Source organism: Hypomesus nipponensis, chromosome 9 (genome assembly GCF_054491055.1).
Source record: "Hypomesus nipponensis isolate SF chromosome 9, ASM5449105v1, whole genome shotgun sequence".
NCBI lineage: Eukaryota > Metazoa > Chordata > Actinopteri > Osmeriformes > Osmeridae > Hypomesus > Hypomesus nipponensis.
In genome coordinates this window covers 9,891,169-9,917,073 of record NC_140369.1, presented here as the reverse complement: position 1 = coordinate 9,917,073, position 25,905 = coordinate 9,891,169, and the positions used below count along the sequence as shown (strand labels likewise).

Here is a 25,905-nt window from a genome sequence, read left to right as displayed (position 1 = left end):
TTCCCGAGCTGCTGACGTCAGCTGGCAGCCTGGGCTGTACTCGCCGCTTTGGACATAGCGCCGAGAAAAATGCTGCTCTCCGTACCGCCAAGGGCAGGGATCAATCCATACAACGGCTATAACAGCAGAAACAGCAAAAAGGTAAACCCTATCGGCATTTTCTTCAAATCGGCCGCACTTTGTCAACCAGTAGAGCATACACTCTTGTCATCCGCCACAGAAGCTTGTGACAGTAAGCTGCAGTGTCCTTGAAAAGCGAAGCGCACAAAATTAACTTCGGTCTTCGTAGAGCAAATTGCTGCTCTCTGTTCAGCACCCCTACCGTGGTATGTAAGAAATCTGTTTGTCGATGCTCAGGGCACGGCCTAACGTTTTGTTTTATTTTGTCTATACAAGTTTAAATATAAAGAATTATGAATGTCGATATCGTTCGGTTCACCCATTTGTAAAGTCAACGGTGGAGACCAACTTTTATGAGTAACCGTAACGTATTCGGACAGCGTGTCTCTCTGTGCGTAAATGTGTTTGAGTTGTTGGGGGTGGGGAAAAGAGAAGGATAAGGGGAAATGTTTATCAAGGGAATTGAATTTAGCCTCGTCCTTGGGGTGGTGATCAGAAACAAGTATATAATATCTATTGTCAAATCTAACGTCCATTGTCTACGCAGCCGCGTAAGTTTGGCAAAGTTTTCCTATTTTTTTCTGATAGGAGAAGATGCCCCACCCCTTGAAAAATCCAACCATTGTGAATGTGACGATGCCAACATTCCCCAAATTATGAAACGCTCGAGTTAAATTTCTGTTCAATACCTTTTCGCATTGCTTTTTACACATTGTTTGAATGTTTAAAAAAATAACGTACCTATCACATTTTAGAAGAAGATTTCAAAGAACGTCGTGTGTAAATAAATAAAATATCATTATCTATAAGCGGCTGTCCGCCTCTAATATAGACATACAATTGATTATGAATGTTGATATATTTAGGCCCACAATTGAATGACAAAGTTTTTGCATACTTTTTAGCACATTTCTCTAGCTCGTTTGAAATATTTAGATCGTTTGAAAATATTTAGATCGTTTGAAAATATTTAGATCCTACGATTATAGATACAAATATGTACAAAGCCTACTAGGCCTACTGCATACTCAACACAGATGTATCATGTGAATAATGTTCCATTCTTTCTATGAGCAAATGTATACAACGTTTAAAGTGTGGTTACTAACACATGCTAGATTTTGTTTGCTTAGATGTTTCTAATGCATGTATTGTGTTTTTAATGCACTTGGCAGGCTCTGTCATAAAAGCAAATGATTCTTATGCTGGTCAGAATAACTATCAGTTATATATAGCTACAAATGGCTGCAGATTCTCTGGCACTTTCAGAACCATTTTGTTTTTCTGGTATGTTTCCCATACCTTTTTGTTGAATTTATTTGATAGTCTCTAATGATGTGGTTGGTACAAGATATATAGGTATAAGCTTGTTACCCAAGCTGTTGCCTAACTTGACCCTGGTTTGGATTTCAGTAACATATTTGACAACATGCCAATTCAAGTAACTGGACTGTACGCTTAGGAACCAAAATGAAGAATGTTCCATAAGACTAAGACTTTATCAAAAGTTAAAATGAAGGCTAACAGTGAGTGAAATCACAATAAAAAAGAAAAAAAGTGTGTTGATCTAAATAATTCATACTAATCATTATGTCTGGTGATAAAAGCAAAAAGAGTGAGGTGGTTAGAGAGAAGTGTTCGATCTAATGCTTTTCAGTATTAGCACTACGTGAAGACCAGGACTGGTGTCTAGTATGATGCTGCTGCTTGTTGGACAGGTTTGTCTGTTTTGGGGAGGTCGCCCAGAGGTACATTTCCTGACATAATTTCTCAGTTGGTCTAATTTATTTTTCTTTCATTGAGTTTTTCTCTCTCTCTCTCTCTCTCTCTCTCTCTCTCTCTCTCTCTCTCTCTCTCTCTCTCTCTCTCTCTCTCTCTCTCTCTCTCTCTCTCACATTCTCTCTCTCTTTCTCTCTTTCCTTTCTTTCACATTCTCTCTCTCACTCTCTCTCTTTACTTTCTCTCACTCTGTCTGGTATTCTTGTACCTGAGCCACAGAAGTAAATAAAAGACCGAACACAAAATAAACGTGCTGAGGGGTGAAAAATAGCTCTTTGTGTGTGGAAGGTGATTACCCAACCAGATGGCAAAAGGGCTATGGGTACTGTGGTGCCTCCGAGGAAAATGCCCCTGCCTCTGCCCTAGAACCTGCCTCTACCCCTGTACCTGACCCTGAACTTGCTCTTACCCCTGCCCCACTATCTCACATCCAACCTCAAATGAACAAAATGAATTATATTCAACCTCAAATCTGGTCTTGAACTAAAACACACCATACTTCCAAATGCATTTCCTGCCACCCGAGAAAAAAATATTGTTCACCTTCATGAATAGAAAACCTTATAGTCTTTGTTTCAATTTAGTCAATTTAGTTTCAATGTAAAATGTGAAAACATAGTAGCAAACACAGAGAAATGTTGTGAAGAATGTCTGTGACTGTTCCACAAAAAGGCCATTCACCATATTCCCCACGGAGGGATGGCGGATGTGGGGCTCTTCCAGCCTGTCCTTTGAATTTCAGACTTTTACTTTCAACTTCAGCTGCTTTGAAATATCACCAACATTGTCTACCACTAAAGCCATGTTTCAGCCTTCAAACTTCTGTCTGTAGTGCTGAGAGGTTTGGTATTGTTAGATGACAGCAGTGGAATTAAAAAAATGAAAAAGAAAGAAGCTTCCTTGTGTGCCGGAAACACTGAGAATCATGTATCAACGTTGTGTTAACTTTATTCTTTTATCAATAATTTCAATGATTCTGATCTGATGTAAGATCTGTATATTAAAATAGTAATGTATAAAGCATATCTAATAAGTTTACTCCATTGTATCCAACAATGGTTATTCGTTAGCCTTGCCACTGCCCTTTGGCTTAGTGTCTGTGTTTCCATTGCCCATTTCGATGGTGTTTTCCATCTGTTTGAGCAGAAAACCAAGCCTAAATTGACCTCTCGCTTTTCCCTGCTGGTCCTGTTAGATCTGTATTTAGTACCTCTGCTGTGTCTTTTGTTAGGGTGTCTGGCCTTTGTTATGAATTTTGGATGTTGGCTTTGTTATTTTGTCTCTTGTGTACACTACAAATAGGCCCTATGTTTAGTGCATGACCCTAGGCTGCTGTTGATTGTGTTGTGTAGCTGCAGTTGTTGTTCTGCTCTGGTGCTCACTCACTGAACCTGATGTGCTCACCTTTGTCCTCTTGGCTCTGTTCCAGCTGTATGTTTACCTACTGCTCTGTCATTGTTTAATGCCTCAGACACCAGAGAGTGGTCCCTCACGTGGAAATGAACAGGTAAAGAAGAAAGAGAGGAAGAGAAAGAGAGAGACATTGAGAGAGATTGTCCTTGGAGAAAGCACAGCTGTCTGAAACATGATGCCAGGGCCAGCAGTGATGCCAGACTCTCACGCCTCACATTTAGCTGGAAATGAGGGACTGCTGTGACAGCCCATATTGTGTGGGTGTACAGCAGGGCCCGATCCATGGGCCTACGCCCCCCCCCCCCCCCCCCCCCCCAGTGCCTTCTGACTTCAGCAAAAAATGTTACATGTTGAAGGTATGAAAAAGTCTGTTAGGGCTTTCAGTAAGATGCATTTTTTTAAATGATTCCCCAGTGATTGTCTGGTTAATAATGGGAAACGTAGGCAGATCCCTTTCCGTAATCATGATATGATCACTGCGCCCCCAGTCAAAGCAGGCTGCATCCGGCCCTTGTGTACAGGTATCTGATTCCCTCAATCTGTGCCATCTGCCTCAGCTAAAAGTGTGTACCTTTACCTTAGTGCCAGTTTGCATGTGTGTGCTGTTAATTCACAGGAGAGTAATACTAAAATGAACAGATAAGCAGGGAGAAAGAGCATTAGGCAGTTCTTGAGGGTGGAAATGGTGGGGAGGATGTTGGAGATAAGGAGGAAGGAAAGAGAGACGTAAAGAGAAGAAGAGACTGAGGGAAAAGAAAAAGCAGATTCAGGGGCGAGTCTAGGCGTACGCCTGGTGTCCCTGTCACCTGGCTGGAATGTGGAGCGCCTCGTCAAAATGATGACATGATAACACCAGGAGCAGACTCGTAGAGGAAATCCTGTCTGCCCCAAAACTGCAGCCAGTCACCAGGTTAACCACAGGTTGGAGCACCAACGTTCTGCCAATGATATGTCAACATCAGGCCTGACTAACTCCTTGTAATGGTTGTTCATCACCTGAGTCTTAATTAAAACCAGGTGGAGAATTCCTTATTCTTTAGTAACCCACCATTCTACTCTTTGGTTGCAACTTGTGGTTGGAGTAGAATAATATATTTTTTTTAAAGGTGTGCGTTCCAAAACATAAAAATGTCACATGCATATTGAATTATTCATGAATTTAGTAGATTTTTAAAATATTTTTTATTGAAAATAAAAAAGTATTTTTGTCACTTGCTGGTCAGTTGATCAGTTATTGGCCTGTCAAACTTTAGGAGAAGACTGTATTGAAACGTGGAAGCCACAGCGATCCAGGATGCAGAAAACCAGACACCCCCAACAGCCAGGAAATCCATGGAATTCTCCAGGTTGCATTGAGGTCAACCTACCAAGCTGAACAGGAAGAGAGAGATATAGACAAAGACAGAGTGAGACTGACACACATGGTGAAAGAGAGAGGGAGAGAGAGACACTAAAGATGACTAAGGATGATCTGAAGGGAGAATGGGTTTGCTTGTGTGTTAGGATCAAGAGTAGGATGAGCAGTGTAGCAGCCAGGTGGGTTGATGATGTTGTAAATGTCAGGTACACATGGAGGGGACTACAGCTGCACTGTGTGAACTTGATACACCAGAGTGTTTGTGATTACATTGTGTCTGTTTTTTTTGTGTACAATTAGGTGAGGGATGAGAGAAACAGCTCCACCAAAACATTCCCTTATCTTCCCCTCCCCTTATGTGCTCATACTTACCTTAGCTTGTGATTCTTCAAATTGTTACAAGGAGAGCCATCATGTGTTTGCCTGATTTGAGACAGAATGTGTGTGTGTGCGTGTGTGTGCAGCTGGTAGTTATGATGTGTTCCTCACATTTTGTGCTTGGGTGCTGTTGTTTAAAACCATGGTTTTATCTTTACAAATACGAATATCCACAACACCTGCTCAAAATGATTGCTTGACCACAAATTGCTATTGTAGACATGCAGTGTGTGTGAGTGAGAAGGGGAAGAAGAGATTGAGATGAAATGCACCATCTCTCTTTTTGTGTTTTAACTTGACCCGGGCATGCCTCCAGGTCATCTAACATGAGCAAACACAGAGAATCTTTTCAGGCTGAATCAGCAGCAGAGGAAGGAGGGATTAGAGCCAAAGAAATGAACCTCTGGCAGGGGGTGGGTGGGGGGGTGGGCAGGGGGGTGGGCAGGGGGGTGGCCCGCATTGGGTATGGAGGGGGGGGGGTCATGGAGCTGTTTGAGGGAGGACACAAAGAGAGACACTGTGTCCCTATGGATGGTGTGTAATTAGGGATATAGGTTTCTGCTCTTGACTGAGCCTTGTGCATCTCTGCTTCCCTGCTGGGGTGTGCTTAAACACCAGGAGTCTGATCTATAACATGCAAGGCCCAGAACGAATGAAACAAAGATCCCCCCCCCCTCCCACTGGGGCTGCTCTTATGGGATACATACAGGGGGCGGGGCGCGTGGGGGGGGAGTATTCTATATCACACACTGTAATAATTTTGAGGGGCAGGGGTGTTCAGAAACTGTGAATTTTGTCTGTTCATCTTTCATTAGTCAGATGATGACATGTGGCAGATATATTAGGAAGGGGAATGAATGCCTGTGCTTTCTCTGGAGGTGATTAAATCTATTGAGACAGGCATATATTACACATACACACGTTTCTCTCTCTCTTTTTCTTTTAAACACAGATGCACTCTCTTTTGTTAAGGTGTTTAAACTTGATTTACATTTTCAGGGAACACATATTTACCACCGGACTGTATATCCTCCTATTCTATTTGGCATTTTGGGGAACTAATTTTCCTTTGAAGCTGTTAACAGCATGGTTGTGCTCAATTAGATTGTGTCTGTCTCTTTTGAAGTATCTCAAATGAACAAAATCAAGAAATAGTGTGGTAATAACACCATGATTACTTAAATGAAAATGTGTAACTCAACAGTAGTACAGATTATATTTAAGGTGTGACAGTGCATTTTTATAATATTCATTAACAAGAAGTTCTCTGTGATGCTCATTAACTTCCCATAAGCTGGGACTCACAGGGTAAAGGACTTTATTGTTCTGGATGTTTCTGTCTGTTAAAGGCCAAGAGCTCTGAAACTAGGACGGTTGTAATGGACTGTAATGAAACTGGCATGCTTATATCATGTTGTTGTAAGCAAACGTTCTAACTGCTTTCAGAATTGGTCTATTTTGCATGTGACCCAATTTAATGGGTAGTTCCGGGGTGTGTTTATTTATCTTAGAGTCCTCTTCTTTTTCCCTCTTGTGATGTAAGTCCTTGGCCATTGAGTGAAGTAACACACAGTTTCCATTTTTTGCACTTTTCCCATTGGTCTGTCTGGATGGTTGGTGGGAGACAGAGAGAGAAACATCTGACCAGCAGAGCTAGTTATGGGTTTAGTGTAGCTGTAGAGGACAGATACAAGTCTAAGCCAGAACAGATGGTGTTGTTTTGTTTAGAAATGCCTTCTTTTTACAGTCATGGTGGTATGGGAGAGGAATCGCTTACAACTTTGCTAGAATAAACAATGAAAGAAACAGTGTGTAGATGTATCAGAATTCATCCCCAGCAGTTTGCTGAGTGTTGCTTTGTGTTGTTATTTGAAGGGTTGGATTTGATGTCAGCTGCAAAAGAATTTTCAGTGGTTTGAAAGTTTTGATAGATCAAAAAGAGTAGTTGCCCAATATGGAGTGAGCTGAAAAGAGGCCCGTTTTCCCTATATGGCCTAGACAGGCCAGAGGCCCCACATTCTCTTCAAAAAGCAGTATTGGTGAGTGTTGACATGAAGGCTGTGTGATATCATCTTACCTTGCTCCCACACAATTGCCTGTCTCTCCTGAGCGATGGATTTGAAGCCCTGCTTTAAAAACACAGGTTGTAGTATGAGTCACTATGAAGAGTAACAGCTGCATCTATTCATGGTGTGTTGTGAATTATTCATGAAAATATGTAAGTATCTTGGTAGAATATCATGTACCTTTTAAACTGGTTAAAAACACCACTCCCTCACTCCTCTTCCTGATCTTTACAGTTGATGGTTCTGGGTTTGACTCTATGGATGAACCTAAGCATGGGCAGAGGCTGTATTGAAGACGTTATGATAAAAACTCACTAACTGCATTAATATAACCACCATAGCAGAGTAGTTCATGTGTTCTCTCTGTTCTCTTGCAGCAGTCCTATGTGTCCTCCGGCCACCAGATGGCGCCCCCAAGTCCCAACACTAACAGCAGCAGCAACAGCAGTGGGGGAGGGGAACAGCTGAGTAAAACCAACCTGTACATCCGTGGCCTTCATCCTGGAACTACGGACCAGGACCTGGTCAAGCTGTGCCAGCCGTGAGTGTTTTTACCTACACTGACGACCCATCACGCTTTTCCTACAGTAGAGTTCCACAAGATAAAATGTCCGACGAGGCAATTAACCGTCCAGTAAAACAACTAGATCAGGGGTGTTCAACCCTGGTCCTCGAGAGCCCCTGTCCTGCATGTTTTAGATGTTTCCCTGCTCCAGCACACCTGATTCAAATGAATGGGTCGTTATCAAGCTCTGTGGAAGCCGGGTAATGACCATTCATTTGAATCAGGTGTGCTGGAGCAGGGAAACATCTAGAACACACAGGACAGGGGCTCTCGAGGACCAGGATTGAACATCCCTGAACTAGATGTTCATACAATGAGCCATTACACAGGTATTCCACACAAAAAACATGCTAAAGGAAACTAAGTTAGGTGGTGGATCATGGAAATGATTCATCAACACTTTATTTGAGGGAATTTATTGTGGTTTACAAGTGGAAAGTCATTGTGTTGCATAATGTATTTATTGAAAGTCGTTTTTACCAAGGCTATTTTGCCCAGCTTCTGAAGGATATTATTTATAGTGACAAGAAACGTTCAAGAAAAATAGGAGGATTACAAGAGATAAACAGGGAGAAAGAGAACCATGGCTTTGGAGAAAGAGGCTAAAGGCAAAAAGGGGTTGCTGGAAGAGAGGGAATGAGGAGAAGAAGGGGCCAGAAAGGGGTAAACTCTTCCTGGTGTCCTGATGTTACCTCCCTCTGAGAGAGAGAGAGAGAGAGAGAGAGAGAGAGAGAGAGAGAGAGAGAGAGAGAGAGAGAGAGAGAGAGAGAGAGAGAGAGAGAGAGAGAGAGAGAGAGAGAGAGAGAGAGAGAGAGAGAGAGAGAGAGAGAGAGAGAGAGAGAGAGAGAGAGAGAGAGAGAGAGAGAGAGAGAGAGAGAGAGAGAGAGAGAGAGAGAGAGAGAGAGAGAGAGAGAGAGAGAGAGAGAGAGAGAGAGAGAGAGAGAGAGAGAGAGAGAGAGAGAGAGAGAGAGAGAGAGAGAGAGAGAGAGAGAGAGAGAGAGAGAGAGAGAGAGAGAGAGAGAGAGAGAGAGAGAGAGAGAGAGAGAGAGAGAGAGAGAGAGAGAGAGAGAGAGAGAGAGAGAGAGAGCGTTGGGAGTTACTACACCCACTCAACTCACCCTCGACAAACAGCTCTGCCTGCCTTACACACACCAACGCAAGCACACATGCACACAGAATAGCCTCACAAGCACACAAACATCCAGAGAATTAAGGTTTAATAAAGAGCTCTCCTCATCCCATGACTTTATTTTGATATCACCATATTCCCACAACAGCACTTATACTTGTAACAGGAGCCAATGTAGCATTGAAATAATCAAACTGGTTTGGCTCATGCAAGCCAGGACGGATCTTGGTGTTCCAGAAATGACTTTCTGTAACGACTATGTAAACAAATACTTCAGCTCTTGTGGGGTAGGATAGGGGTTACAGGAGGCTGCTCTGATCATATGTGCGAAAGATGATAGATCACCAGGCAATGAAGCCATGAATTTATGACTACGGACCCATGCATACACATTAATATTCTTGAATTTGGGCATAGCCTAGGAAGCAAGGTGTCAGGATATGGGGCAGGTAGCCTCCGACAGAGAAGTCCAATTCAGGAGCATTCTGAATGCATCATGAAATGTATGTGAGGAACTGGACGGGATGGACGAGAGAGCTAGGGGCCAGAGTGAAATGTGTGAGAGAAGAGGAAGAGAAGACAGGAGAGTTGGAGGAGAGGAGAGCAACAAAAAAAATATCCTGAAAGTCAGACCCCTAAACCCATCCAAGGGGCAGATTAAAAAGTCCGGGAAAATAATACAATGGCGTACTAACCCCCCCCCCCCCCCAGCATACACCACCACCCTAGATGACCTTTACATCTGTACAGGGCCGAGGTGAAGGGAGAGTCGCTAAGTCACCGCTTCACAAACTTTGAACTTTGAGTGACTGTCTGCAAGAAAGAGAGACCAAGAGAGAGAGAGGCTTTGTTTGTTGCAAGGGACTTTAGGACCCACAGGTTCACAAAGAGAATTGGAGAGGGAGATGGAGGTGGAGAACAAGTAGGATCAGTTTACAGTGTAAACTCCGCCCTGCCAAGACGATCTCCAGCCCCCACTCTGACTAAATGAGACAGAGTAGACTGAGATTCTTAGTGTGCTACACTGGACTTATCTGCAGTTTAATGGTTGATAGAGTCCTATAATAGGGCTCATGTTGATACACTGTTATTGTAACTTTTTTTATTTGATTCATGTTTACCTTCACCATCACTTTTCTCCCTTGTTTGTTGTGACTGAATATGTGACTTCATATTTTAGTTTAGAAATATGACATTTATCTTGCCCTCCTAATGCAGAACTGTATTACAAACATGACATGAGAAACGTGTTTTTTCTGTATGTTCTGTTTATTTGTGTACTTTGAATGTGTATAAAACAAGTTCAGGATAGTATTTCTAACTAATGAAGTGTAGGTCAAAAGACTGTGGTGCTCCAAGGTCCAATAGCTTCTGCCTGTTTCGCAGGGATTTTTGGCTTTTTAAATGCAAACAAACAGCCAATCAAATTATGTAGAAATGGCTACAACAGAAGGTATGAGTGAGGATAGCAGACTGGATAAATATGAGCCTAGAACAGATTGTTTGGCCTGAGGGGGTGTCTCCTGTCTATTGAAAACAACACCAGCACTGCAGACTAACTGTACAACCATCCTTCCCTGAACACAACAACAAGAGGCTGCTCCCTCTTGTTGTTGTGTGCAGGACCTTCTGAGCCAAACCAGATTACATTCAGCAGGCCGAGTTGACTCTGAGAGGGAGGGAGTGTGTTACCTGTTTACACCTGTGTCCCTTCACTGACAACCTGACAAACAATGGAGTGGAGCAAATTCCACTGAGGATCTTGTAGTCACATGACGTGTCCCTGTTGTTTTTGTTGGAAGGTATGGCAAGATTGTCTCCACCAAGGCCATCCTGGACAAAACCACCAACAAGTGCAAAGGTGAGGCCCCATTACAGCTGGTTCATGGCACAAATGCCTTTGACATTTCTTCTTTAAACATCAACGCCCTGTGTTAAGATGTGTGTGTGTGTGTGTTACAGGTTATGGCTTTGTGGACTTTGACAGCCCAGCAGCAGCTCAGAAGGCTGTAACCGCCCTGAAGTCCAGTGGGGTCCAGGCTCAGATGGCCAAGGTAGCATACATGCACATTCTTCACAATCTCTCACAAGATTCCATAACATTCAATACACTAACTCCTTTAAACTACTTTATCTCCCCTAAATTGAAGCGCAATGACCAAGGTTTAATGACCAGGACTCCCATGGTTCCTATATCCCTTCTCACCGTTTTCTCATCCTCTATCACCCTCTGTCTACAGCTCTGTCTTTTCCTTTCGGTTTTCCCTCTTCATATTTCTTTGCCATCCATCCATCCATCTCTCTTTCCCCCTCCATCTGTGCCTGTGTGTGCTGCTAACTGGCCCCTGCTGTGGGCCGTGTCACAAGGTCTTTGTGTGGCCGTCTGCAGTCAAAGGCACTTTTGTCGGCCCATTAAGCTGATCCCTCTGTGCCTCTCAGACTCCCCATTGAGAACGCCCTGGGGAGGGTGCCACAGCACCCGCCATCAATGGGACTGGGACAATGAGCTGGCCTGGGTCCGGGCCTGGGCCTGGGCCTGGGGCTGAGACCAGTAGTTAATACATCCACCACATCACCCTGCTAGGTTGCACCCAAACAGACTCCACTGCCGTGCAACACTAGGGCCCCAATCATGCCAACAGAACTGAGAGTAAGCAACACTGTAATTAAACACCTGTATTACTGCTCTAGTCTGTACTGGTGCAGACTAACTTTGAAACTAAATAGCACCAGACTCCAGTTCACTCTGCTTGCCACTGATATCCTGTACTCACTCTGACTTACCTGGACTGCAAGTGAACACTGAGGGCCACACCCACCTAGACAGGATGGGCAGCTGGTGCTAAGACAGACGAGGTGATGGCCAAGGGGTTTGGCCCTGTTCACTTTCTTCACTCACTCATTCACTCGTTCATTAATTGATCATGTCTGGCTCTATATTACTCGAGGCTATCCCTAGAAATATTTGTGTTTGATTTTAGTGAGAAACACCCTCTTGGGAAGATATGGTTTACTGTCTTGTGCCTCAGTGAAGTGGGACGTGGTGGTGCCCTGGGTGTAGTCAGGGCCTTCCAGGCTGCCCCACTACAGAAAGGCCACAGGGCGGAGGAGGGAACGGAGAACAATGGCTTGGATAAAAATAGACAGCTCCATTTCCGAGCCCCTCCCTCTCTGACTACACACGTCAGCTCACACACAATTGCAACACTTGACACATGCATACACGTGCAAGAATACACACACACACGCACACTCATACACACACACACCTTGAAAGACTGGCTCGCCCGAGACCTGACATAAACAGACCTCTGTGTTGCCACAGATGCACTGAGCATGACTCCAGGGGTGTATGTCTCACTGCTAGGGAGGGAGGACGGAGCGCGCAGCGGAGAGAGATATTCAGTCTTGCATTTGTTTGGGTGTGGTCCAGCCATCATTTGAATATCTTCGTCGGAGAGCAGTTCATGAAATGCTGGCCGGAGTGCAAAGCAGGATTTTGTGGATGAGTTGAGACAAAAACAACAGAGGATACAAAGGAGGAGCTCAGTTTTTTTTTTTTTTTTTACATTTTGTAACAGCGAGCTGCGCTCGTATTATCTTCTGTGGGCCATTGTTCAGAGTGCCACAGAGTTATATAATGAGGAAGTGTTTCCTCACAGTGTGGTTTCAGTCCCAGAAAATGGCACATGCTCTTGGCAGCTTGCTTCTGGTGCCAATGCAGACAACAACAAAACGTGCTGTATGCAGAATGCCTGCACATGACCATAATCCACCTGGGAATTCCTCATTGCCTATGTCAGTGATTGGTTACATATGACCTACCTCAACTGGAAAGAAAGGCTCAGGCTTGGTGGTGCAGCTACCTGTGCCCCCAGTTTGACTTGGGATCAGGCTGTCTCTTTGCTTATAGTTCAACAAAGTTAAGAGGAGAAGTGGAATATCAGGTCTGATAGTTTCACGTGTGTTTCTACCGTGTAGAGCAAAGTTCCATTTGGCATGAAGGAACTTGAAGTGGTGTGTGTGAAGATTTTCAATCTAATCATGTTAGTTTGTAACGTGGTTTCCAGTAAGACTAGAATGGCTGTTTAATTGTTAGGGTGTTCCCAGGTGTGGTGTTCTACAGTCAAGCCCAACAAGCAAATACAGCAGGCACTGCACATTGTTGACTTACAATAGGCTATATCACAGCAACCTGAAGCACTCCGCTTGTTAGAGATATGCAATAGGTTAACTCTTCTCACACAGCTTTGTCAGAATGAGACATGACTGAGGCAACGGAGGCAATCTGCTGGAGGAGAGTTCAATTTATAAAGTCAGATACAGGCCTTTATTTTCCACTACTTTCTCCCTCTGCTTGTGATTCTTCTTTGCTATCCCCACCTCGACTCCCCTTTCTTTCACTTTCAAAACCATTCCTTTTCCTATCAATTCCCTCTTTCCTTCTTCCGTCTTATCATCCCTGTCTCCTGCATACGCTTGTCTCCCCTCCCTCTCGCAGTCCCCCGATCCCTTTCCTCCTCTATGTTGCCATGTGCCTGTTTCTGTGATAAGTCTTAACTTCCTGCCTGGCTTCCTGTCTGTTTCCACACAGTTACACAATGTTTCACTTTTGAGCTGGGAATCTGAATGGTTTTGCATTCCTTTTTTAACCATCTTCTGCTTTCAACACCCCCATCCTACTGACGAGGAACTTCACATTTAATTTTCAATACACTCTGCTAGATTTGTGTGTACAAAGACGAAAATCTTACATTTTATAATATACTCTCATATTTATATATATTTTTTACTAAGACATCATAAAGGGGTTGAATGGTGACACATAACTTTCCATCAACCAGAAACACAAACCAAACAGCCTCCTCCTGATTTGTTTAAAGGGTCTGATTAGTCTCCCCTCCCCCACAGCAACAGGAGCAAGACCCCACCAACCTGTACATCTCCAACCTGCCTGTGTCCATGGACGAGCAGGAGCTGGAGAGCATGCTGAAGTCCTTCGGCCAGGTCATCTCCACACGCATCCTCCGCGATGCCAACGGGACCAGTCGTGGTGTAGGGTTTGCCAGGTATTTAATGGTTATAGAATGCTATGCATGCTATCCATACGCTAGACACTTATAGTACTGTTACATACCAGTTTACATTGTAGACATACAAGCTAAAGTTACTTAAAGGTTGATACAAATAAATGTATTTCAGAATGGAGTCTAAGGAGAAGTGTGAAGCCATCATTCAGCATTTTAATGGCAAATTCATCAAAACTCCACCAGGAGTGCCTGGTGAGTGGATGTCATCTGTTTAGAGACATCGGAATGGCTACTATGCAGATATTTCTTATTTAATCAAGGTAGAAGTTCACTCAACGAAATTTTACTAATTGTATTTTCTAGTTGTCTGCTCATTTCCTTTCATTAAATTAAATTGATGACTAAAAATTCCTGCAGTGCCCCCAGAACCATTATTGTGCAAGTTTGCAGACGGGGGACAGAAGAAGAGGCTGAACCAGGGGAAGTACCTGCAGAATGGTCGGCCCTGGGGCAGAGACGGGGACACGGTGAGATGGCCATCATGGAACTTATGAAAGTTTTTATCAGAAAACCATTTTTGAGGGTTAATGCTTCATTCATACCGATTGTGGAGAAAGTATAGTAATCCAATGAAAAGGCTTTAAAGCAGTTGTGGAGGATTTGATGTGTTCAGTTTTTTAATTACGTGTTGTTTTCCTAGGGAGGGATGACACTTGCATATGACCACGCAGCCTTACAGAATGGGTGAGTATTTAGTGTCAGAAACCAACACAAATAAGAACTGTGGTGAACTGTTACCCCCTGGTTCAAGTAAATGGAACTCTAGATAGACCACTTTCTTTTACAGAGACTGAAGTGATTTTAGTAGTTCCAAAATGTGTTTTATATTACTTTAGAAATATTAACTATATTAACTAACTAAATTAACTAAAGCTCTGAAGTGTAGCTTTTAAATTAGTTATTCATTATTAGCATTTGATTCTTTGGAAACATTTTATGGTCTTGACTTCCAGAGTTCTCAATATTGCTTGCCTCATGTTCTCCTCATGTTCTCCTTATTTTTGCCACTCTCTGTATCCCAGGTTCTACTCATCCCCTTACAGTCTGGCTCCTAACAGGATGATCGCCCAGACCCCCCTGTCACCCTACATGCATTCACCTGTCTCCTCCTACCAGGTCAGAGGGGGGGACAGCCCACTTGAACCCCATACAGTACACACAACTTCCCCACTCCAAATACTATAGTGTGCAGCATATTTAGCCATGAGGCAACTGCAAGTGTCAAGCTTCATCAATGATTCTCTCCAAAGCTCTTGAGTGTGTGTTTCCTTGTCTCCTCCAGGTACACAGTCCCTCCTGGATGCACCACCAGTCATACCTCATGCAGCCAGCAGTGAGTGTCACATCCTGTTCTCTAAATCTGTCTCTCTGTCATCCTGTCAGGCATTATTCTGGTTTTTGTGTTTCTGTGTTGACCGCTCCTTGTTTTATCTGTGTGTGTGTGTGTGTGTGCAGGGCACAGTCTTGACCCCAACCATGGACCATACCATGTCCATCCAGCCCACATCCATGATGGGGCCTCTCACCCAGCAGCTAGGCCACCTGTCTCTGGGCAGCACAGGCACGGTCAGTATCCCTACCACTATACTATACACCAACCTCACACACAAACCAAAGTGTTTAATGTTGAGTAATTTTGTGTTGTAATGCTATTGTAGTACCAGCTGTATCAACCATTTGTTGTACATGGCTGTGTTCCTGTAGATGCTAATTACCATTGTGTTTTGGCTCTACCTGTGCCTCACAGTATATGCCTGCAAACACAACCATGCAGGGGACTTACATCCCCCAGTACACCCCAGTGCCTCCTGCCAGTGTCCCTGTGGAGGTAAGCAGCCTTGCACAGTCACAGCAATACACAATCTCCATCTGGTGACACAAAGAGGATAATGGATTGTATATTAGTTCCTTGTAAAACACTTTTTTAGTTAATTTCATCAACACTTTGCAGGAGAATGGTGGACAACAGCAACAGGTTGCCATGGAGACACCTACAGAACACACAAATTACTCCTACCAACACACCAAGTGAAGCTAAGCTAAGGTGTCATATTATGGTCTCTATATAACTTTGTACTGTGAAAATGCCATCTCATTGTTTGTGATCATTTTGACTCAGATTTAATAGTAAAATACAATATAGAGTGATGTTGCATTTAACTTTGGTTTATTTAGCTATCTCATTTAATGATTGTCCTGGATGTCAGAGGAATATATAACATTGACATTTCAATGAGTTTTGTGACAGATGTACATTTGTGTTACAGCTCCCTCTGGTGAGGGCTCATGGCAGACTGAACCAGAGGGGTTCTACAGGAGGATAGCATTGCTTTGCATACAGACACCATGCACCCAACTCAAACACAGATAACAAAAGGAACCTGCGTGTGTTTTGACAGAGAAGACAACACAATGTCACACTTTTCCTAATACTTCTACATGAGTTTATCAACCAAAGGTGGGAACCTTCTGCAAAGAAGCTTTAATCTATTTTGATAACTGAAAATAACAAAACTAAAAAAGAACAAAGAAACAAGTAGGAAAGGAGGAAGACACAGAGCATTATTTTTGTGCACGTAATATATCAAATTCTTATTTTTTAAAACCATTCTGAATGTTTCAGAGTGATATCAAGGAAAAGAGTTACAACACAATGTGTCTTTTATTTTTTGTAAGATATGCAAACATTTTTATTTTTTCTGATGTGTGTTTTTTTGACATTCTATTTGCAGCAGTAGGACAATATTTTGTACAGATTTTACGCAAAATTACAATTTGTTAAAATGTTGTGTTATAAAAAGCATGTAAAATGCTAAATAAACCGTTTAAAGCTACTTCTTTATAAACTAGTCTGTTAAATTAACTGCCAGAAGATAACATTGGTTATTTAAAGATTATTTAAAATCTGATAAAACAATGTTTCTATCACAAACACAGATTTAATTTTATAAGCGTAGGACAATCATTATACTTTTTATTTAAATGTTTATTTACAATGTACAAACATGTCACCTATATATTTTATTTAGTGATTATAATTTATAAGGTCATGATGAACATTGGCATTAAGATTGACAATTCATACTAAAATATATTACGAGAAACATTCTCTGAAAATGGTTCTTTCGACAACATATTCAAATTAAACATTTTAGTAAAAACAGACATGAATTTATTCAATGAGATTTGACAAAACAGAAGAAAAACAAAATTGAAATGTAAACTGGTATTAAATTCAATGTTATCCTATGAGTGAATCCTATCCTATCAGTTATATCATTCCAAGAAAGGAATGTCTAACATTCCTTAATATCACCATTGTTTATGAAAAATACATTTAGATTGTGTTTACCTTTAAAAGTGTAATTATTGGATCATACATGCCCAGGGTTAGTATAATGATAGTTTATATGACTTTATTTGGTTTGTGAATCTGTCCATGTACCACACACAGTCTGTGAGAAGTGGTTTTAAGCGGTTTTGTTAGGCTAGATCTACAGGTATCAATAGCGAATTTCAACTTTTGTAAAAAATAAAAAGATTAAATAGATAAAATAAATACAAATTGTTGGTGTGAGCAAATGGGTTGTGATGATTTGTGTACAAAAGAGTGCTGAAGTAGCTCATTGGAATAAATCAAGAAGAAAAAGTTTGGTTAACTAAAGAAAGGAGTTAGAGTGTCCTCATTTTGTCCTTGTTCATATAGTTAGGGGCCTTTGTTGGAGAAAAAGGGAGCTGCAACTCTTGTTCAATGCTGCTGTTGTCTCCTTGGTTGTAATTTCTAACTGTCAGCCATTTTGGTTCTTTTGTTGTTGTAGAAAGCTATTTTGTTGTCATATTTTGTCTTTCACTTGAAACCTTTGTTGAGTTGTCATGCCTTATGTTGTTGTTAACCTAGAATATCTTTTTGATTAATTTCCTTTTAATTAAAATTTGATTTTAGCTGTAGGGAAATAACTTTCCTAGACTGTAGATGTAAAGTTGTTTTTACTTTCTAAGAGATTCAATGCATTTTATATGATGTTGAGTTTGTGCATTTGCACGTGGTCCATGCAAACTGCAACATTATGTCTTGCTTGCTTTATCCTATGCTAATTTTCCGTTCCAGAGCACTGTGTTGTTAATCATTATAGTTTTACCGCCCTAACAGAAAGTTTTAAGTCCACTTCCACTAGCCCAACTATTTCATTGCATGCAATATATAATCATATTCAGAAGCTGAGAAAGCATATGAATGCCCTTTCCAACAAAATAGACACTAAATGTGTGCATTGTCCAATTATTGAATAGTTTGAAACACATTTAAATACATTTGTGAAAAATGAATCCATACTCCTTGATAAATTAATTGAAAAAGTGTGGCAAAAGGCCATTTAAAAGGTTTAGGGCCATCAGAAGTAATCTATTTACTATAGTTGGGCATTATCGAGGGTTGAGTTTCCTATTCATGAGCAGTCATAGTTTTACAAACCATAGTTTTAATGGTTTATGCTGGATGTCACATTTTTCTAACTATTCACAATATTGTGTTCATCTTTGCACCTCTAGCTCAGCATTTGGTCTCCCTCATCCAGGTTTGTTTGTTATTTATATCTACAACCAAAGATGATCAAGCCATCAATCTGTCAGCAGAGCTTTCTGTCAGTTTATTACATAGGAAAATGCTGATCTCAGTCCACGGACATATATATCTCTTTTCTGTAGCTCTATGTTGATGTAACACCTCTCTTATTTTTTAAAGTTACAGGAAGCCAATGGGACATTGAGTGACATTCCTCTCATAATGTGGTTTTGTTGAATTCATGTTTAAGATGTTCATTTAAAACCACATTGTAAAAATCTGGGGGAAATTGTTCTCATGCTTTATAGTGTCAAAATGGAGAGTTCAGCATTTGCAATCTCTGTAAATATTAGACTCCCTTCTGTTCTATTGTATTCTTTTCATGTCGAGATGTTTGTAATATTATTTGTCTCTACTTTATCAACTATATTTTGTTGATGTTTCATGATCTGTCCAGATACAGTAACACAAGAATTATCACAAGCAAGTTTCACATTCAGTCCACCACATCATGAAGGAAAATAAGGATTATTTTATGTATTCATGGTAACTGATATTTCATGTATCAGCCATAACATTAAACAGAAATTTATTTTGAAACTATGAAATGACCAGTTCTTATGCAACTTTCCCAGTATTGCAAATTGATGTTCCATGTTCTATTATAAACTTCTCTTTAACCAATTTAATCTTAACAACGATGTGTGATATTACATTTTCATGGAAGAAGGTATCAAAGTCAGAAGCTTTTTGTAGGACTTAAAAACCAGGGGGATTTAAAACATAATATGGATCTGATCTTTCGTTGTGCACTCATCCATGTCAATGCAAATCCTAAAAAACAATGCAAATCCTAATGTAAAATCCTCATGTCCTCCCTTTATGTCCAGATCATGTAGCTTTGATGGCTTATTTCATAGTTTCAAAATGTCATGCTGCTAAAACGGGACGTCTATGCAGTTTGTAAGATGATGGCCACTCTGAATGTTCCAACATGTCTTCCTTTAGAAACTTGATTCACTTGATCTAACAATTTAAGTTTTATAACACAAAAACATTAGGCCTATGACATGTGAAAACATATCCATTGATGTTGCTGGTTAGTTATTTGGTTATGTAATTTGTAGTACAGTAATAATTAACAAAATCAGTGATTAAGGTCATTGCAAACTGGTACTTTCAAAAAATCTCATTTGTAGTCAAATATAATATCAAGTTGGTTGCCTTTGAAGTTGAACATTCAGTTGGCATATCTGACACTGCAAGAAAACATGTTCCTTATTTATAAATAACTCATTTGTACAGTTTGTTGGAGGACAGTGGTTTTGATATTTGGTTTGTTTGCTAATGAGCTGGTTAGCCACTTGGTTGGCAACTTTTGTCTGTGCCAGAATTGTTCAATTCTGCTAACTTCAGTTTTTTATTCAGAGAAAAAAATATTTTCCTTCTTTCTTGGTTTTACTCTTTGAATTTGAATATGTTGATTTTCTTTTTTAAATAAAAGCCGTGTTTTTAATGGTTGTACTACAGCTTCATAAATGTGCTCCACTATAGGAGAAAGAAATCAAACCAAACATAATATTGTCCCCACCTCGTGCATTGTTTATTTCTCCATCTGAATCCTAATGTTTGAAACAAAGTTATCATTTATAACATCACAACAAGGGAATCTCTTCACTCCTGGCTTTCACACTGATTTCAAAATAAGTATTGGAATATAAGGGTGTTGCATTGTTGCAACATTGTTACACAAGCCCAATCCAGAGGCCACAAACTATATTCAAGTTACAATAGAACTTGCAACTAATTTGTATTCTGATGTGCAACCATGGTCAACTTTTATACATAACACTTCTATTCCACACTTCTAACCAAAATTGTGTAGTTCTTTTTGCCTTATTCTCTGAAGGTTTGAAAAAAAAATCAACTTCATGCACACACACATACTGTATGTTTAAGCCTGGTCCACTCTTATATTGAGATGCAAGGAGTAGTGTTTTAGGATACAAACATGAATTCTCTTGAGACTGTCTTAAAAAAGCAAAATCTGTGCAATATGAAATCAGAACTCAATCCTGTTGAGCTGTATAGTGCAGATTTCCTGAATCCACATAATAAGAATACTAAGATGTATTTACATTTGGACTGCTTTAACAGTATGGTCAGCAACTGTCCCTTACTTGTTTGGCTCAGTAACTCAGAAAGCTACAGTTACAGTAGGATTGCAGTATTGCAAGTGACCTTGGACAACCCCGGTCTGAAACCACTTTTCCACCAATATGTTGCGGATTCCGTTCAGGTTCGCCCAGCTAATTTTTACCTTTTGGAGCATTCCGTCTCCCTAAAACTTGCGTCCAATTGACTCGAAGGGCGTGAAAAGTTGGTTTTCAGTTGTGGAACCGTGACGACATCAGTGGGCGTAGGCTATAGAAAGTGCGTTCCTTGGAAAAATTCCATTGTCTATATTCGGTAGCGATAATGAATGTCTGCACGGCCGTGTTTGCATCTGAAATAACTTACAATATTTGTTCTGTCTTTTAAATACGCGTGCAAAGTTTATTATTGGAAACTGTAGTCTGTCATCGTGCCAATTGTGATGTTACCACTTTAAATGTGACCATATTTCCAACTTATTAAATGTACATGTAGGCTAAGCCTATTTGCCTAGCCTATTTCTCATGTGGGACGACGAGTAGGCTAAGTAATATTTTCTGGGTAAAAAACTGTTGTTGTCTTGCCTATCGTTGATGACGCATCCTTGATTAGGTCATTCTAAAAACTGGTGGAAACGCGGACTGGTTTGCTAGATTGCACCAAGGTTTCAATAATCTTGAACGGAACTGGTTAAAGAACCAGTGCTAATTTGGTGGAAAAGGGTCAGAGATGCAAAAGCTGGAACATCATAGAATGTTGAAACATGCCCTCATCTTGGCAGATCAATTGATGGCTATTGCAATTAAAATGAATACATAGTGTCATTTTTGAATGGATTTTAAAACTGAAGTAGAGATTGGGAGTGGGAATGGATAGGATAGATAAACAGGAGCGAGTGACAGGTGTTTCAATCACGGCCTCCACCAAACAGTTGCAGCAGGAAGGAAAACAGGTAGATGATGTCCAGGTAGATGTTGAGGGTGGCAAATACGTACTCCTCTGGACTGATGGTGTGACGTTTGCTTCCTAATAGTAGCTGGGTGTCAAACGCCAAAAACTGCACAGACATGGAAGGGAGTGAGAGAGAGAGAGTGGGGGGGGGGGAAGGGGGGCAAGTAAAACAAGTTGTACTCAACATTAACATTATAAAGCACTCTGTACCTTGATGATAATTTATATGTGTTTGAGGTCTGCCACTCACCAGAGTAAAAAAGATGGCTCCTATCACAGCATAGATGGCATGTAACCAAGGCACCTGCAATACCAGGTAAGACTGTTACTGAACAGTGTTAAGGAAGATAAGCCACTCATTTAATAAAGGCTTAGACTTGTTTACATTGTCCTTAAGATTACTAATAGAGATTTAACGCTAATCTTTTCACACGCCCTCATGGGATAGGTCATCTATATTTAGACATACTGTTAGTTATATCTATTTTGGATGACATCATCCTGACCTACTTTGGGTTGTTTACATGTTTGAGGGCTAACAGAATGCAAACTCGCTTAGAAACGTACATATCCAAAGGGGACAACGATAGACAGAGTGATGGCACAGAAGAGCATGACCATGCATAGGACCAATAGGACCCCCTGGTAGGAAGTGACATCAACCTAGAGTAGGAAAGACATAGAAGGAATGATCAAATAGAGACATCCTAATTTGAATTAATTAATTTAACAAACGATAAATCAAATCATAGAATTATTCAAACATCTCTACATGGTTTCTTGGTTTGGATTACTTTAAGATGGAATGGTTTGTTTCACCTTAGTCTGAAAGCTGAAGATGGTGACTGACAGACACACCAAAGCAGTAATTCCTAGACATAGCACCACTGATTTAGTGTTGTAGAAACTGGAGAAGGAACACAATCATTTATGGATCGTTTCATCTGCACTAAAAAACTGAATTACGTTATCATTAATCAACAGGGGGATGTCACCTTTCAAGCCTACAGATGTTGCTTCTCAAATATTGCATACAGGACACATACAGTACACATACAGTACACATACAGTACACATACAGGACACACACAGTACACATACAGTACACATACTATCACCCATCATGTGTGTGTATTCACCTGGACACAAAGCCCATCATGGAGGCCATGCTCACAGTCTGGGGAGGAGAGAGGAGACAGGGAGGGATAGAGCAGTTAGACTAAGGTTATTGAGACCTATAGAATATCATTTTCTCTTTTCATATTCAACAGTTCACTGTGTTCTGTCATCGGTACTCACAAAGATAGTCAGTAAGATGAGGTTCCAGGGAAACTGCCTCCTGTTTAGACATTTGGACATATGACATGTTTAAAACATCTATCCACAGTCCTTGTAACATGCCAAACATTTATGAACTGATTGTGACACAACCTTGCCCCATAAAGTAAGAGTTAACGAAAAAGGTTACCTCAGTTCCCCACAGCAGGACAACGCGATGTAAGTGGCAAAGAAGGTGAGGCTGTGGGGAAGGAAAGCATAGCGTCATCAATCATTGACACAATAATTTAATTATGATAGTGATATGTCGGTCATTCTATAGGTTCTCACTCACTAGGAGACAAAGTACAGTCCAGGATGGGTCTGAATGTAAAATGTCACTGGTGCGCTGAGGAAATTTGAGACAATGTTAGCGATTGTTGAGAACAAACAAAACACACTCGGGCACACACATTGATTATTAATATAGAGACTCACCAAAATGTGAACATAGAAACAATAGACACAGACACTAACAGTTGGATCATCAGGATGGAGTAGACCTGCGTGAATAAATGAGGAGTGGGACTCATTATTGACAGTATTGGCAGATATAAAATAAAGATTATGAAATGAATGTTTTCTTTTTTATCTCCCTTCAGTGTTTTTACAGTTAATACCTTTCGGATGAAGATCCTCCGGATGACTTTGTCATCCCAGGAGAACTGGGCCTGCATTTCGCCATAATCTGAGATGAGGGGGAGGAAGACATTGGGAAAGGAAGAGGAGGTAGAAGGTGGGGGATTGAGGATTATCTTCCCCATAAAGCAGCATCTGTAAATCTCTGAATTGAGGTAGATGACTTCATCTTTGACTTTTCAACTACATCCTACTCTGCTCTCACCACCTATCTTAGTTCAGTGGAAGGTTGTAATTCTTCCCACTTTTTTAAACAGGGGCCTACAGCTAAGGTTTCTTTACCTGCTGTAGCCTCCTCATAGCTGGGTGGATACTCGTTTCCAGTCTTGGTTGTGGCAGATACCTAATAACATGTATCAACAGTCAAAGGTACAGACACGCACACAAAGAGGCCTGTAGCTACTTTCAAAAATAAACATCAAAGTCTGTATGGCCCATCCAATGTCTATGCAGCCCTATAGCATTGTCTGCTGTGTTAGATTCTGGTACATATTAGTACGGATCATTAATTTTTACTGGATTACATTTGACTAATCATGAATAAATCAAATGAAACCAGAAGCATGAACCATATTTATAAATGCATTCACCAGTCACCATGTTTGGTTTGGCTCAGGGATTAGGCCACCATTTTGGTGTTTTGTCACATACAGTACAATGACAAAGATTTGTAGATACAAAATAATAGACCAGTTATGAAGTCAGTTAAAGAGTATCAGTGAATATTTATCTAACTTTTTACATGTTGGTTGATTATTAAGGTGACAGAGACATTGCAGAAAAACAATGCACTAATATGTGTCTAGGATATATGTGATATATTTTGGAAAGTAGATATTTAAGTTATCAAATTAGAAATGCAGGCCCATACCTTTCCCTTCGTCATGGTTATTTCTTCCAGGGTTCCTTTAGTGTTTCACTGCTGTTTATGGTGCAGTTAATCTCGCTCTGAAGGCAATCTCTAAGGAGTTTTTGTCTGTAGCAGTTCCCTTGTAAAGTGTTCTCCTTTTAAAGATATTATTAGCAAAAGTATCAGTGTTCTGAGATACACTTTAAAGCACTCATACGGTAACTGAGAAAGAGTGAATCTTACAGTGTCTCCTCTGAATCTCCACTATGCAGATTACGCCAAGCTTTTATAAAGCACTATGAGGTTAATCTCCTTCCAACCCTCATCCCACTCCCCCACCCCCATCCACAAAGAAAGTAGGACATTCGAGCAGTGTCCGTGTAATGGTTTTAGTTTGGAGTTGAGGCAGGAATGCACCAAATGTTTTGCCAAACAGGGGTGGACTCTTGGTTTTGGACAGCTGCTTTGGAAATCCATTACCAAGGCTTCAGATCCGCTAAGCAACCTGGTGGGTTGCCTCCAGCACATTCAAAGGACTTACATATCTCTGTTAGGCACATACGACGTAAGAATGTTACGTAACATGGATCAGTATCCGTGAACGATCAGGAATGTAGGAGAAAACTAAAAGAAGTAGAAACACAATACAATGGAAGACTAGGCAACAAATTCATGATGAAAAAAGAGACAAATTATAATTATTCTTAGGAGTGTTATTCAACCATATGTATTTTTATAACGTGCAAACCTTTTATCCCTATGTCCATCTCTATATAATATGTGTGTAGGGTAAAGCATTTTAGTGTATGTCTATTTAATATCAACTTCTTCATTGAGCAAATTGGTGTAGTGCTAATTATTGTTCTGCTGTGAAAAGTGGAAGATTAAACTTCTCTAGAACATTCCAAATGTCTCAAAGTAACTCCAGTCATTTATTTTTAGAAGTGACTTCATGGTTTTGTGTAAGACCGGTTTAGTAACAGATAGACAGGAGTAATGAGATAGAAGTTAAGAACATTATAAAACAAAGATTACTCTTCCTACAGAATCTTTTCTGTAAACAGAAAGCACAACATGTTTCTTCCCCTCTGTATCACACTTCAACTGATTGTTGATACTGATACTGAGGAAATATCTCCAGAGACTGAATCCGCTAAAGGTCATATTGGAATAATGGTTTGCTGAACATCAGATCCCTATCTACAAAAGCTGTTTTGATTAACGACTTGATATCTGCATGCAATTTGAACCTGATCGGACTCTCTGTAACCTGTCTGAAACCTGACAAATGTACCTCTCTGAATGAAGCGTCTCCTCCGGATTTGGCGTACACGTTCCTCGTGTATCTAAGAAAGGTGGCAGTGTTGCTGTGATCTATGACTCCAGATTCAACCTCAGCCTGAATTCTGTGAACGCCTTCAAAACATTTATGATCATTTGCATGAAACCACCAACTGCACTAAAGACGAATAATCTTATTAGTTCTGCTCCCTCATTTTGTATAGCCACTCTTTATCGCTGCCCACATTCTGTTCC

General features: G+C 40.8%; 2 protein-coding genes and 1 long non-coding RNA gene across 5 annotated transcripts; 1 reads left to right on the top strand and 2 right to left on the bottom strand.

Annotated features, from left to right (window-relative positions):
- Positions 1–19,974, top strand: LOC146272792 (RNA-binding motif, single-stranded-interacting protein 2-like). 2 transcript variants are annotated; one of them, XM_084705424.1, is made up of 14 exons: positions 1–141; positions 7,491–7,654; positions 10,610–10,668; positions 10,770–10,861; positions 13,719–13,876; positions 14,010–14,089; positions 14,255–14,364; positions 14,538–14,581; positions 14,920–15,013; positions 15,180–15,230; positions 15,353–15,463; positions 15,645–15,725; positions 15,849–15,941; positions 16,165–19,974. In XM_084705424.1, the coding sequence occupies exons 1-13, from the start codon at positions 70–72 to the stop codon at positions 15,927–15,929; spliced, it is 1,197 nt and encodes a 398-aa protein (XP_084561550.1). In that variant the 5' UTR covers positions 1–69; the 3' UTR covers positions 15,930–15,941; positions 16,165–19,974. The 2 variants fall into 2 exon arrangements, with proteins under 2 accessions (XP_084561550.1, XP_084561551.1); XM_084705425.1 differs by lacking the exon at positions 1–141 and adding an exon at positions 167–326.
- LOC146272793 (uncharacterized) lies at positions 4,501–7,772 on the bottom strand. 2 transcript variants are annotated; one of them, XR_014766624.1, is made up of 4 exons: positions 7,593–7,772; positions 7,294–7,380; positions 7,125–7,176; positions 4,501–4,683 (listed from the first exon to the last, which is right to left on the bottom strand). It is a non-coding gene; the product is annotated as an uncharacterized LOC146272793 (long non-coding RNA). The 2 variants fall into 2 exon arrangements; XR_014766623.1 differs by having other exon boundaries at positions 7,125–7,173.
- Positions 19,975–20,047: 73 nt separating the features above from the next.
- Positions 20,048–24,612, bottom strand: faim2b (Fas apoptotic inhibitory molecule 2b). Its single transcript, XM_084705637.1, has 12 exons — positions 24,391–24,612; positions 23,802–23,862; positions 23,501–23,568; positions 23,319–23,383; positions 23,176–23,229; positions 23,032–23,082; positions 22,863–22,902; positions 22,703–22,740; positions 22,383–22,470; positions 22,131–22,226; positions 21,814–21,867; positions 20,048–21,669 (listed from the first exon to the last, which is right to left on the bottom strand). Exons 1-12 carry the CDS (start codon positions 24,403–24,405, stop codon positions 21,520–21,522), a joined length of 780 nt encoding a protein of 259 aa, XP_084561763.1. The 5' UTR covers positions 24,406–24,612; the 3' UTR covers positions 20,048–21,519.
- Positions 24,613–25,905: the final 1,293 nt, after the last annotated feature.

Bases quoted from the DNA above. Each gene is read 5' to 3' on its own strand.
- LOC146272792 (XM_084705424.1), top strand. From the start codon at position 70: ATGCTGCTCTCCGTACCGCCAAGGGCAGGGATCAATCCATACAACGGC. The intron at 10,669-10,769 runs GTGAGGCCCCAT...TGTGTGTTACAG, and splicing joins AACCACCAACAAGTGCAAAG to GTTATGGCTTTGTGGACTTT. The intron at 14,090-14,254 runs GTGAGTGGATGT...AAATTCCTGCAG, and splicing joins AACTCCACCAGGAGTGCCTG to TGCCCCCAGAACCATTATTG.
- faim2b (XM_084705637.1), bottom strand. The intron at 22,741-22,862 runs GTGAGTACCGAT...TCTCCTCCCCAG, and splicing joins TCATCTTACTGACTATCTTT to ACTGTGAGCATGGCCTCCAT. The intron at 22,227-22,382 runs GTGAAACAAACC...TTCCTACTCTAG, and splicing joins TCTTCAGCTTTCAGACTAAG to GTTGATGTCACTTCCTACCA.